Source organism: Heterocephalus glaber, unplaced genomic scaffold, assembly GCF_053883595.1.
Source record: "Heterocephalus glaber isolate CG9 unplaced genomic scaffold, H.glaber_assembly_v1.0 deba00000901, whole genome shotgun sequence".
Classification (NCBI taxonomy): domain Eukaryota; kingdom Metazoa; phylum Chordata; class Mammalia; order Rodentia; family Bathyergidae; genus Heterocephalus; species Heterocephalus glaber.
This window is the reverse complement of record NW_028258171.1, coordinates 13134873-13148916: the sequence shown is the minus strand read 5'-3', so window position 1 is coordinate 13148916 and position 14044 is coordinate 13134873. Positions and strand designations below refer to the sequence as shown.

The window sequence follows — 14044 nt, the reverse complement described above, 5'->3', positions numbered from 1 at the left end:
GGGTTATGCCCCAGGTCATTTTAATGTGCAGCCAGTGGTGAGAACACTGATACAGAGTAGGCATGGCCATGAGGCCAGTTTTAACAAAGCATCCACACAGAGTAGAGTTTAGTTCATAATATAAAGTAGTAGCCTCCCTTTAGTATAGGGAAGTTGCCTGCACCTCTAGCTTTTCGTTTAGGAGACAAAGACCTCGTGCATATGTCCGCATGTGACACTCAGTGCTCCTTCTGCTTTCTTGCTCCACCCCCTTAGCTCAGACCTGCACCATCTCTCTAGGCTCGTGGACCCTCCGGGCCTCTGCAAGCACTATTCTCATTTCTCTCACACTCAAAACATGTCATTTACAGCTTCCTGCCATCTGGAAAAACCTCAATGTCCTCAGCTGGGCAGCTAAGGCCTTTTGGGATGAGGCTGGAGAGTGAGTCATCAGGCCACGAAGTCCCACATGTCCCTTGAATGACTGTTGTCATCTCTGGCTTCTAAGCCTTTGCCTGGATGGCCTGTTATGTCACCCCATCCTGCTGGAAGTCCCCATTCAGCCCTCAGTTTTCCAGTGGAACCTTCTCTCATCTTCCTGCTTCCCATTCTTCATCCCTAGGTCTTTCCTGCCTCTGCCAAAGCAATGACCTGGTAACTCTTGCATGTCTGGAAGATACTCCAAAAAATCACTAGATTAGCAAATAAATTTCTCCTGTCAACTACCAAAATTGTGAGGCTATTAGGTTCTGTGCTTTCTCTAAGGACATCAGGTAACATGGCATATTGAAAAAGCTTTGAGATAAAATTTGGGCTTAAAACTTTGTTCTATCACTTGCTAGCTGTGGGATCTTGGGCAAGTGTAACTGTTCCTTGGCTGTGAAAGGAGGATGACAATGCTTGAAGGGATTGTGGTGACTCGATACAATGTGTATAGGGTCAGGTACACAACAGGTGAGCAAATAATCTTTCCACTGACCCTAAGTTTACAGGTACTCGGAAAACATTCATGAGCTAACAGCCCAACAGAATGCTTTGGTTCTGGGTTGTTTCCAAATGGCCAAATAGCTTTGTTTCATATAAATGTTTACCTACTATTAATTCTTCAAACACCCCTTTGGATTACTATTCTCACTTTATAGCCAAGAAAACTGGAGCAAAGAGAAGGGAATGGAGTTCCCTTTGGGAAAGAGCCGGGACTATTCAGAAATCTGCCACTACTTTAAAAAGTTAAAGCCAATATTCCAAATGATAACTGTTTGAAAGGTCTGAGTTAAAGTAGTTATTTGTCTATAAAATTTATGCTAAAACATAAGATTCCTTCCAGCCCCACACTGGAATGAACAGTGGCCGATCACCGTGACTTCTCGGGACCTGGATCCCTCATGTCTAAGTAGACAGTAATGACAAACCGTGAGGACGGAACACACTAACAGGCCACTCTAAGGTCCCGACATGGGGCCGCAGCCGGCAGCACTCAGTGTCAGCGGTCATCCTCACCATGAGGGACATTTTGCTTGGAATTTTATCACAAGGGACCTTTGGGTTGACCTTTAATGTGCTCCACTGTGGCACAGAGGAACAACAGAAATTAGGTTCGAGGCATCCTTCTTGAGAATTTTAGTAATAAAAGACACCTTTAAAGGCAAAAACAAAGTAACTTTATTGACTGCTAATCTTAACCATGAAATGCTGATAAGAAATAATTACAAAACAATGCGGGTTTTTTACATACATTTGGTATCATGCCGATATGATCCTTTCACAGAAAGGATTATTTACAATTTATGTAGATATAAAGCTCATTCTTGCAAATACAAATGTAAATGATGTAGAGGCAATATATACCAAATCGGTATGCTAACAAAGGATATGTAACAAATGCAGAATAAATAACAGCTTTATACTTTTATTCTCCTTTATTTTTAAAAACTATTTCCGAATACAAAAATGTAGATTCAAAGTGGATTTTCATACACACACACACACACACACACACACGCACGCACGCACACACATGCACACACACAATTCTGCTGCAAACAGTAGGCCAAAAAGAAAAGAAAAGTTTCCTGGCATGTTTCTTTTTTGAAAACCCACAAGACTATTCATAAATCCAATTAGAAAGAGGGTGTGCAAAACCACCAATGCTGGCAAAATCCTGAAGACATGATTTTGGCTGAAGTAGAGAAAAAGTATAAAGCGCTACCTGTTCATTTAAATACTTTTAATGTTTTGCAAGAAATACTAAGGGCTAAGAAAATACACGGCATTATGATCTGGGCTTTTTAGAGAACCAGCACACCAAGATTTGTCTCTTAAGCATCAGGCAGTGATGGCAAACCTTTTAGAGCTTTCAATGATACAAACAGCCCGCTGCGGCATGCAAGTTGTAGGTTCGCCAGGACTGGTCTGTAAGAAATAATGGATTATTTAATGACTGAGAAGGAAGTCATTAAATGATCCCTTCATATGTTTATCTTTCTCTACAGAGTGAGACACTTCTGTACATTCTGATATCTGAAACTTTGGTTGTTTATTAAAGCATTTACTAAAAGCAAAATAATTTCATGAAGGCAGAACTATGCAGAACTTTTTCTTTGAAAGCATCAGGTGATAGACTCCCCGGATGCTGTCCGCCCCGAGCGCACAGTTGGGCGGGGTCACCGCCGCCTCCGTTCAGAACCCGACTCCCATCCGCGGGGGACACGGCGTGCAACCTGCTCTACCCTACATTTATTTCTTGGTACCTAAAAACATACTTTTGTACAAAAATATGAGTGTTTCTTTAGAAAATAATACATAGTTTTTAATAAAACCCGGCAGATAGCAAAAATGGTGTATCAAAATATGGTAAACAAATGCTGCAAAGTATGAAATCATTAAAAACATCCCGTAGAAAGACATTGTGCTATGAACTTCTGCCGTGAAGTGCGAGCAGCGTTTTCACTGTACAGCAAAAGGCGAATGAGTTCATTCCCTTGACTTGGTTTCGTCGTGCATTGTAACAGCAGTTACCATCTTAAAAACGGCCCTTTCTCATACACATCTTCTGCAGACTTTTACTTCAAAATTAACAAAACGACACCCTGCGGATCTGTGGTTTTCAACCCTGTTGAGTATTAGCTCCATGTAGAAAACTTTAAAAGAAAAGGGAATTCCACCAGGGTCCTGCCCGTAAGAGACTGATTTAGCTGATCCGGGGTGGGACCCCGGCACTGTTACTTTGAAAAGCCCCTCAAAGAACTCTATTATGCACTCAGACTGAGGATCATGGCCAAAGGCACATGAGGAGAAAGTCACTCTTAATGTACACTATAGAAACTGATTATCTAGGCAGCATTCATCCAGCGATGTCTCCTCCACACTGAACAAAGAATTCTCTGTATGCAACACAGTCATGGGAGCAAAAACGAAGTTAGTAAGCTGTAAACACATATAAACATGCACAAGTCCATGTATTTATATATGTATAACATACAGAGTTAGGGTATTTTGGTTAAGCAGAAACTAGTATTACCATAACTTGTTCTTGTTAATTAAAAAAACCACAAAAAGGGCTGGGGATTTAGCTCAGTGGTTCCGGTGCCTGCCTCGCAAGCACAAGGTCCTGAGTTCGATCCCTGGTACCAAAAAAACCAAAACAACAAAAAACAAAAAACCCCCACAACAACAATCCAAACAATTTTCTGAGAGCTTTCCATTGTTTTAACAGACACTAGTTTGTAAACTCTACAAAACGAATTATGTCATGAGCTTAACTGATCTGTCATGCAGATGAGGAACTCAGCTGAGCCCAAGAGCTTTCTGGAAGAGGATGTCAAGGGGTCACAAGACATCACAACACATATAGTCTTCTGGTTATTGCTTAAGTTGCATCGTTTTGTCTCTGAGCACATGCCCCTGTTCTGTACATCTTTGGCTTGCTACAATAATGAGTTTGATCATTTTGCTAGTGTTTACTTTGGGACAGCCTCAGGGAGGCAGCAATGGCTATACACCAAGCCATGCTGCCTCCATTCAAAGAAGAGAGACCCTTCCCTTTGTCCTCTCTCAAACCATGAACATTTCAGGAGGGAGGGCTTAAAAAAATGTATAAGCAAACAGATAAGCTTAACATCTTTCATGTGATAAAAAGATGTTATGTTTAACTGAAGTAAGAAACAAAAATAAGTAACAAAATACCACATTCCACCAGTCCAAAGGCTTCAAACCAGTAAAGCACATTTTCTTCCAAAGAGTCAATGCATGGGCACTTGTCTTGCTGTACATTCTCTAGTTTTTACCTTTGCATAATACTTAAAGTGCAATTGTCCCAAGGCTTTTGTTTCCATCACAAATATTATAAAGAAAGAGCTATGTTTGGGGTAAAGACAATATGGCACAAGTAATACGTAAAGAACCCAAGACTCCTGCAGCCTCTGGCAAACAGCAGGTTATCCTGGAGGCTGGGGGCAGATGGACTTTATACAACAAACTCTGGAACCTCATCACGTGTGAGGTCCAGAGAAAAGTATTTGCTGGTTCTTTTGACTGGAAAAGCATCTTGAATGTTAATGCACTGTTGTGCCAGGCAACTGTTGCAGTAGAGCCCTTCTGCATCCAGTTCATGGCCACATCCGAAGGTGTAACTCTGAGCAGTGTCCTGACACAGGCCTGCGATGCGCAAGAAGTCTTTCTGGCAAAGTCTGATGTCATCAAGACTCAAGCTATGTCGATCGGTGGAGGTCTTTGGTTTTCGACATACAGTCTGCAAAACAAGGGATGGACGAGACAACTCTGAGAGCACAGATTAAGTGACGGTTGACATATCTGCCCTGCAAAGAGAGACTGCAAAGCCATAAATGGTAAAGTCATCCTTTTATGTAAGAAAGTGGTTTGTGGGCTGCTGAGAGCTGGTGGGAAATATGTCCCCACCCTATCACTGAAAGCAAGAGCAGCTGGCATTTTCTGAGCACTTACTACCCCATGCCAGGGATGACCCAAGCCTTGGCATACCCTAACCCACCCAGGGTGGTGAACTATGCATTGTGTTGTTTTTCTTTTAAGACAAAAGATGTTAATGTATGAGTTGTTTTTTTCTAAACTAAAACCTCAGTATTCAGGTTTAATTGCAGTTTGTGATAAATAAGTGGGCCTTGGGTTGTGGTTTGGGTGCTCAGGCCATCACTGTGCTAACCTATTCAATCTTCCAAACAGCCCTCTGAGGCTGGTGCTCATATGCTCACCAGTTCAGAGAGACAACCCACGGCACAGAGGTACAAATTCAGTGGGAATCCAACTATCCCTTCATTTCAGAGACTGACAAATTATCTTAAAATAAGTCCATAAAGGTAAAGATATTATTTTTTTCACTACGATATGGTAATTCAATGCACCAATAACTCTTATGCTGAAGGTTATTTAAATTAAAAAAATGGAAAACCAAACCAGTTCCCCTTCAAAAAGTGCAGTCTGAAGGATTTTTAGAGCCATAACTCTCGGGGAGAGTATAAAGGCTCGAGGTGAGGAGGCACGGAGGCCAGAGCCAGGAGTAGGGGCAGCTCCTGGATGCGCACAGGGGCCGCGAGCTCCACACATCAGGCCCTGGACTTCTGGAACTCAGTACCCCCTGCAGAGGTGGAAGACCGAATTAGGTTCAAAACTATTCTGACCATAAATGAGTACCATATTTAGGGAACATAAACATTGTATCTCTAACTTTTGTTGCTCAGCACTACAACAGCTTTGTTAGAATAAAGGATCACTAGTGCTAGAGATGGAAGTTGCAGGACTGTTGCTAGGAAGTGTCCCATCTGAGTGACACTGCGTGGGATCACCCTTGACCCATGCAGTCTTCCCAGCCTCAAGGGGACTTCACACCCAGAGCCTCACGTGTGCACACAAATACCCTTCCTCGCTGCTGCACATGTGGAACCTGCTTCTTAGCTGGGCCCTCGGCCAGTTCTGTACGGCAGAATTAATGGAGGGTGGCAGAGCTGGGGCGCAGCCTAGGGGTCTCACTCTGGAGCTCCGACTCCAATTGGTCATGTGACACACACTTTTTAAAAGAGTACTTAGAATTTTCGGAAAAATATTTAATGTCATTTTCATTATGGCTACTTCAGTGGAAGGAAAAGAAAGGAAAAATTAGAGAAAAGGGAAGCAAGGATAAAAAGTAGAAGACAAGGAGTCATCATGCCAGAGAAAGAAAGAAAGAAACAAAGAAAGGAAGGAAGGAAGGAAGGAAGGAAGGAAGGAAGGAAGGAAGGAAGGAAGGGAGGAAGGGAGGGAGAAAGAAAAGAAAAGAAAAGAAAAGAAAAAAGCAGCAGCACAGAGAGAGCCCAAGAAAGAGAAGAAAGGAGGGAGACAGTGCTTGGAAAACAGCACGAGTGTCCTCAGCAGATAAAATCTGAATGCTAAAACTATGGGTTTCAGGATATTTCATCTATAGCTTTTGTTATTTTAATAGTTTAACCAGTGATCACAGATTGTCAAATGCTCTAGCTCAGCACACTTTGAAAAATCTGATCTGAACGGAATAACCACAGTGTGGGAACATTTCTGCCATCACACACCTATCAAGAACATTACTCTTCCTGGTTGTAGAGGTCATTTACCTGCCTCCATGCATTCGTGTACCATGCTTGTTCGTGCACATGTACACAATGAATCTAAAGCCTGAACACCAGAGGTTTCTACATATACAAAATGCGGACAAAGTATACAGATTACCCAAATGAAAACCAAAGTGGAATTAGCAAACAAAACAAATTCAGAAAACATGAATGTATGTATCTGAAAACAATCACCTCCTCGGGTAAATTTTTTGCTCATTTGTGTAAAAATAAATGTAAGTTCCCATTTAAAATTTCCTATAACTCTGGTTGCTATGTAAAATTTTCTGTTCCTTCAGTACCTGTGGAAGGGAATCAGTACTCTGGCCACGAAGTTTGACCACTGTTTCTGAAGAGCTGGAGGTGGAAGAACCGATTTCTTTCACAATCAACCCTGAGGTAAAACACAGAGAAGAAAACAATGAACATTTCAAATAATTCACACCTCTTGCCATGCATCCCACTCCCAGGACTTGCAAACCAAAAGTAACCACTCCCGAGGAGTCGCACTGGCGCTGTGCCCCTTCAGTGCCTGACAACCAGCATGGCGCACTTTGTCTGGCAGGAAATCCAGGGTCCTGATGGAATGTGGAGCTAGAGTGGAGGAAGTTTAGTTTGCATTTTATAAAATTTTTAAGTAAGCTATTCATGATGAAGTTAGAAAGGACTGGAGCTATAAAGCCACCTTTTTATAATATCTCATAAAGTCCCCTTCCTCTTTTGCCATGTATTCCCAGCGACACAGCATTGGAGCTTAGGTGTGGTGCCTCTGGAGTCAAACTTGGGATGGAACCTGGCCCAGGTAATTAATTAGCTTTGTGTCCTGGCCAGTTGTCAGCCTCCCTGTCTCCGTCCCCTCCTCTTTTAAAATGGGGCTGATGACAGCACCTACTCCTAGTGTTTAATGATGATTAAAAGGTGCATGCATGAAGATGAGCAGGAATTCCTCCTGGCAAACAGAGCCACTGGGGTGCATACCTCCCGCACCAGGTCCCATAGGGAGAGACCCAAAGGGGAGGCCACAGTGAGACTTCAGCGCTGAGTCCCAGACATCAGTACAGCCCTGAATCACCTTGGCACCCAGGGAAAATCTGTTAAATTTTCAGGAGCAGAAATCCAGGGCTGACATTTCCCTTTATGACTGTGGCATGTGAGTGAAGTTCCTCGAGAAAAGCTGTTTCAGACGCTAAAATTACCAACTAGAACTGGAGATGTAAGTGAACACTGCTGAAATTTCTCTTGCCAATAAATGAAGCAAGTGAGTAGGTCAAGCCCTAGATCCACAAGCCAAACGGCTTCTCAGGAAAAGCACATCTTCACCTTACAAAGAAAGAACCTGGGTAGAAAGAACCTGATTTTTATTCAACTGCTGTTAGCCTATAGAAATGACCTTTCCTATCCTTGCCCATAACTCTCCAGACATGTCTCATAGTGATTCAGAGTCTAGTACATGTGAAGAGCTCAATGGGGGGGGGGGCTCCTTGGGGACTTCCTGTCATGCCTGCGATAGATTTCTTTCTCCTTAATAGCCGCTACATATAATGGCTGCCTTCTCCTTTCCATAATGCCCCACTTCCTGCCACAAGCTCCCCTTCTTCCCACAATCCACTGCATTCTTGCTTAAAACCCAACCCCAAGATGGCTTCCTTCCCACCCAAATTGGTTTTCTTCTTCTGATGATGCAGTGTTTTCCGCCTAAATCTAGCCCTCAAAATGGCTTCTCCCACCAAGAGACAACCTTCTTCTTCCCAACATACCCCTCTTCCCGCCAAAAGAGTAACCTGATACTCGCTCCCTTCCTGGCAAGTAGTGATGTCACAAGTTCCTCCAATCCCTTGGTGACATGCCTTGTAGACCCCCCAATCCCTCACCGTCATACCTCCCAATCCCCACCCAACCTCTATAAAGGTGCTCCAGCCCCTGCCACAAAGCTGCACCCTTTGTTCAGAGGTAGCCTGGCAGATTATCCCTTCTCCTTAATAAAGGCTTGTTGTGGTACTAGTCTGGTCTTGGTTTTCAGCTCCTTTACCTGACAATCTGTAAAGACTTCTCCAAAGCCCACACCCACCACTGCAAAGTCAGAATGAAGCTCGTGCTCAAAACCCAGAACCACCCAGCTCCTCACTCTCAACCAGGAAGGAGCAAGCGCCCTGCTCAGCCTCAGCTCAGGGTCTGAAAACAGAGTGAACTTGGAAAGCTAGGATGGTGCATGAAAGAGGATACAGTCATGCGGAAGTCTATCTCCAGAGAAAAGGCTGCTCATAATTTTATGTATTTTCTCCTTTCCATATAAGCATGTTTATTTTTAATTAGATCATACTTTTATATAATTTGTACTGTTTTCCTTATGTATCTTTCATATTACTAATTATTCTTAGAAAATTACATGTTAATGGCTATATAACATCCCTCTGTATGAACAGAATACAATTTAACCTTTCATTGTTCTTTTCCTTTTCTGCTATTATAAATAACATTTAATATATTTTATGTATATATATTTTTAAATAGTCACCTTATTCTTATTCCTATTTAATATTATAAAATTGATAATCTTACAAAAATTGAATGCAGAAATATACAAAATACAAAATGCTGCCCTCAGAACCCCCTTCCACAGGTGCTTAGGTGGACCCCGTGGAAGCCATTGGCTTAGATCCTGGGAGAACTCTCATTGGACACTGTAGGCTCATTTTCCTCCCATAAGCATATGAAGAGCTACCCATGCACTATGATGTGTAAGTGCGCATTTGTATTTGATATACATTGAAATGCATTTGTAAAGAGAAACTTTCATGCAACAAAGCATACAGGTGGAAGAGGCAATGCCTGGCACATCAATGCCAAGCATGTCTGGATCGCCTGGCCTGAGGAGTCCTTGCAGGTGGGGGACAGGGGCGGTGACAGTGACTCTGTGATCCGGGGCAGGTCCACTCCCGCAGCTCAAGGTACGGCTGTTCCTGCACAAGAGGGACTGTGTGTGTCAGTCTTGTTCCCTCTGATTCTCAGGCAGGACCTGCACTCGGCAGAGGCTCAGTGAGCACCAGGCTATGGGTCTGACAAGGCCAGGACAGGCCACCCTGGTGGTGGTCACAGGCCTTTCACCCAATCAAGCTGCAAGTGGCAGGACAACTGGCACTCACGCCACTTCAACGGTGCTTCTCTGGACCAGACTACCTCGTGAGACACGACAAACACAGACAGACGTGACCAAGGTTTAGAAACAAACCCACACTGCCTTTTTAAGACACTGTCTTTCATACCGTAAAACACACATTATACAACCCTACAATAGGGTGACAGTGAATGCATGTTTTCCACAAGAATTCATAAAAATACAGAATTTAAGAGTGTATATCTAAATGGACACACATCGAGGTGAAATAAACAGGAAACACATGTGTAAATACCGAATAGTTTCTCTAGGGTGGGAAACTGAAAGTGTAAATAAGGACTAAAAGGTATAATAGATAATGTGAAACAAGAAGAAAAGGGGCAAAGGGGAAGGGGAAGTGGAAGGGGTAGGGGAAAGGAAAGAAGGGAATGGAATTAATACGAGAAAAGGAAAAAATGGAAACAAAGCCTTTGTAAATAGGGAGGGATGGAGGGGTTGAAGGGAGAGCAGGGGAAGGGGGGAAAAATAAGAACCAAGAGAGATTATGTAAAGGTGCAAATTTCCAATTCTCAATGTCATTATATTGTACACCTAAAATATACCAATAAAATAACAATAATAATAATAATAATAAAGTATCTTTTTAGGTCAACCCTTCTTGGCACTTTCTCCTCCTGACTCATATATATATATATTAGTATAATATCCCAGGGAAAACAAAAGAAACCAAGCCTGGAGGTCTGGCTTTGTTCCTGGCCAGGTGACCCTTGTCTCTCTAATCTGTAGGTTTTTTCATCTGTAAAAAGGGTAAAGGCAGACTGAGGGGTCTCTAAGGCCTCTTTCAGAGGCATCATGATTCTCCAGTTTTCTGATTTTAAAAGAGCAGAAGTAAAACTACACTGTTCACAATTACCTTCTGTGCAAACCATGTAGAAGATGCTACCTCCCCTTCTTGGCGGCACTTTCTTCTGTGGAGGGCACTTAGCCTGCAGCTCAGGATGGTGACCCGGAGTGGCCCTCCTTCCAGGCTGCCGCTGATCTAGAGCCACACCCACCCCTTCTATTTTCTGAGCCCCCTGCTTCTTGGTCCAGGATAGCCCACTACTCAGGGAATATGTCCCAAAGTGCTCACCGGAGTGTCCATTCAGCTTCCTGGACAGGAGCATGTCCTCTGTGATATAGATGCACATGTCTGGGCTGACTTCCAGAGAGTCTTCATTCACTGGCTCCAGGTCTCTGGGGTCATCCACCAACATCTCAATTTCTGATCAAGAGAAAGAAAAAGACAGTTAAGGACATGGAGAAAGGACAACCATAACCCACAGCCACACTCTGAGCATGGACATATAATTATTCATATTTGAAAACAAGTCTGCTAATGAGACTAATAGGAGACTCGAGGGACAGTTCTTAGCCAGAGGCTACTTGTTCTCTTTTCATAATATTGCTGTTACCCACATAGCCTCTAACGCCATGATCTGGTTATCAATTATTCCTTATTCTTGAAGAGAGAAAAGAAGCTGTACAACCCCTTGGCAATACCAAGGACAAACAGAAGCTGATGGGCCGTTTACCTATGGTCAAATCAAGGACTACTGACACCGGCAGGATGAGGAGGTCCCGAAGCTCCCGTTTCCCAGGCTGCTACTCTCAGGGCACCTGGTGGCTTGCTTTGATAGCCACCCAAATTCTACAGGAACCAAGCATGTTCTGCAGTTTTCACCAAACCTGAATGCTAGAGACTTACCAGGGACAGAGAAAAGTGTAAGAGGGACACTGAGGGCTGTGTGGCTGACACAGGCCATGGAACTTGTCTTATTTCCATAAGTGCCTAAGTTCCCGGGTGCCAGTGCCAGCCACAGTCCTGACTGCATGGGAGGCACCTAAGAAACACCTTACTAATTCACTGAATGTCATGGGTTTGAATCTTTTTTAGGGGAAGAGGCAGAATTCTGTTTAAGCTGTTTCTGTCACTACTGCTGCACTCCTCTCTGTTGTCCCAGCTGCCGCCTTATTTGACCTGGGAGTGGGAAGTGCAGGTAGGAGGGCTACAGGAGTAACCTCCCGCTCCTGGATGGCTCCTCAGGCTCCTGCGCCATACCCTGCTCACAGCCAAGTGCTAGCAAGTCCCCCAAGCCACTGTGGAGGGCAACAAGGCCCTCTTCTCTAAGACCACTACTCAGCTGCTGCCCAGGCACCAATTCTACACAACCAAGATTGCAGAAAATGAAGAGAGCTAGCAATGGGACAGTATTGCTACCGTCGTCCTGCGAGTCCTCCTCCAGTCGGTCTTTGCCGCCGCTCTCTACCCCCGAGGTGTGGGAGCTGCCATGGCTGGTCATTGAGCTGCAGGTCTTCAGCTTGCGGTGGATGGCGCTGCCGGAGTAGCTGTCGTCGGGCCCCGGGTCCCGGGGCTTGGTGTCCGCCTCGATGCCCGAGGTGTGGGAGCTGCTGTGGCTGGCGGTAGAGTGCCGGGACAGGCGCTTGTGCTTCATGCTGCCCGAGCTGCTCCCGCTGGCCCGAGACCGCTTCTCCAGCTGGTCCATGTCGAGGTCCAGGTTGTCACTGATGTATGATTCCCGGTACTGCTTCTTCTCTGTGTGGTGAGAACGCAGCTCATCACCACACTGCGCCAAGACAGAGGGACCTCGGGCTGGCTCAAGGGAGTCATCAGGCCAGGACCATGGGCAATTTCATTCTGCACCTAGTGACCTGACACTGGGTGACTCAGAGAAGATGACTACAAAATGGATGAAAACCAGTACAATGCACTTGAGGGGAGAATTCAAACCACTCGGGCTGTGAAGCTTCAAGCACTATAGAAGAGAGCTGCTCAAAGTGCGGTCACAGGCCATTTCCTGTCTGCGCACTGTTACCATTCTCAGTGAAGTAGGTGCAGTGACTGAGAACATTTAAATACTCCCAGAACTGTGTGACACTGGGTGACAGCCACGTGGGTGAGTTTGTATTTTGCAGAAGTATCAGTCCACACTATTTTATTCAAAAATCTGGTCCTTCTCCACAGATAATTTCAGAAGCATTGCTACTTAATAAACAATTACCCTGACTGCCATCCATTTTACTAGTTTGGTAAATTTTGTCCATTGTTAGCTCCAGTTACTGAGAATAATTTAAAACCATTCTGAAAATTTCTTTCAAAGATCTAAAATTTAACTTTCCATTAATATATAAAAGTTTTTCTCCATTTAGGCTGAATTAGTGAGCTTTTATCATCTGTTTAGAAAACACAGTAATCACAAGCAGTTTGATGATTTATACTCATGTGGCCTTTGGCTGGTAAAACTGTCCTTTAATCTAACATGTCAACATTGCTCTTCAGTGCAGCCAGACAGACACTGGGACGCCCCTTATATTAAACATTATACAAGTCATTACATTAGGGTACAAAGTTATAGTTGAGCTGCAGGTGTAGAACTGATGATATAAGAACATTATTTTTGTATTTCAACTCAGAAAATTAAAAGAAACAGTTTAGCTTTCTTGTTTCCTTAATACTGTGGAGAAATAACACATTAGACCAATGTTAAAAACAGACAGTCCTGGGCGGGGTATTTAGCTCAGTGGCACTGCGCCTGCCTTGCAAGCGCAAGGTCTTCGGTTCAATCCCTGGTACTGAAAAACAAAAACAAAAACAAAACAAAAAAAAACAGACAGTGCATTTGGGGAATGTGAAGTTGCTGTTATTTAGAAACTGCTAACTAGTACCTGAGCTGGGGTCTCAGGAGCCTGCTCATGGACTGTCTTGTTCTGTGGTTAGGTGGAAATATTCTTGCATAGTTCTTATGTCTGAAGCCAGCCCTGAAGTGTGACCACCAGAGGCTCCCCAGAGGGAATGGGTAACAGAAGACAGACAAGATGTGCTTTCCAGGATGCAAAATGCAAAATGCAAAATGCAAAACAAACCCAAACCCCTCAGATAAGGCCAAGGAAACACTTGAGGCTCTGGCCCAATCCATTGGGTCTACAGATTTGGGTGAAACATGGAGGCAAATATGTGCAGACACTCAGCCAGCCAGAAAAGGCCCATAACACACCGGACATGTGTCCATTTACAGCCCATCTTCCAGGGAGCAGATGGCACTGATGACTCCTGTCTTCTGAGGTCAACAGGAGCACAGATGGAGATGGAGAGCCAGAGGGGCTCCCAAAATTCTCACGCAGTTTCTATTCACTGTAATTTCACACTGATAACCACGCGTCTCTTGGAAGCGTGGAAGAGAGGAGAAAGAAGTAACACGTTTCTGTAAGGTGCTGGAGCTCTACAGTCCTAAGACAATGAGGAATCACTATGGGCCTAATATTTCAATGCTTCTCTATGTCTTTGTAAAGAGCC

General features: G+C 43.9%; 1 protein-coding gene across 8 annotated transcripts in view; it reads right to left on the bottom strand.

Annotated features, from left to right (window-relative positions):
* Nucleotides 1-1617: 1617 nt before the first annotated feature.
* The window catches only part of Frmd6 (FERM domain containing 6), a 234496-nt gene continuing 222069 nt past the window's right edge, over nt 1618-14044 (bottom strand). For 7 of the 8 annotated variants that reach the window (XM_087208092.1, XM_087208093.1, XM_087208091.1 and 4 more), the window contains 4 exons: nt 11951-12286; nt 10823-10954; nt 6878-6969; nt 1618-4729 (listed from right to left, as the gene is read on the bottom strand). In XM_087208092.1, coding sequence (XP_087064218.1) covers nt 4445-4729; nt 6878-6969; nt 10823-10954; nt 11951-12286 — 845 coding nt within the window. In that variant the 3' untranslated portion in view covers nt 1618-4444. The remainder of the gene's footprint in view (nt 4730-6877; nt 6970-10822; nt 10955-11950; nt 12287-14044) is intronic. The other variant, XM_087208097.1, reaches the window with a different exon arrangement.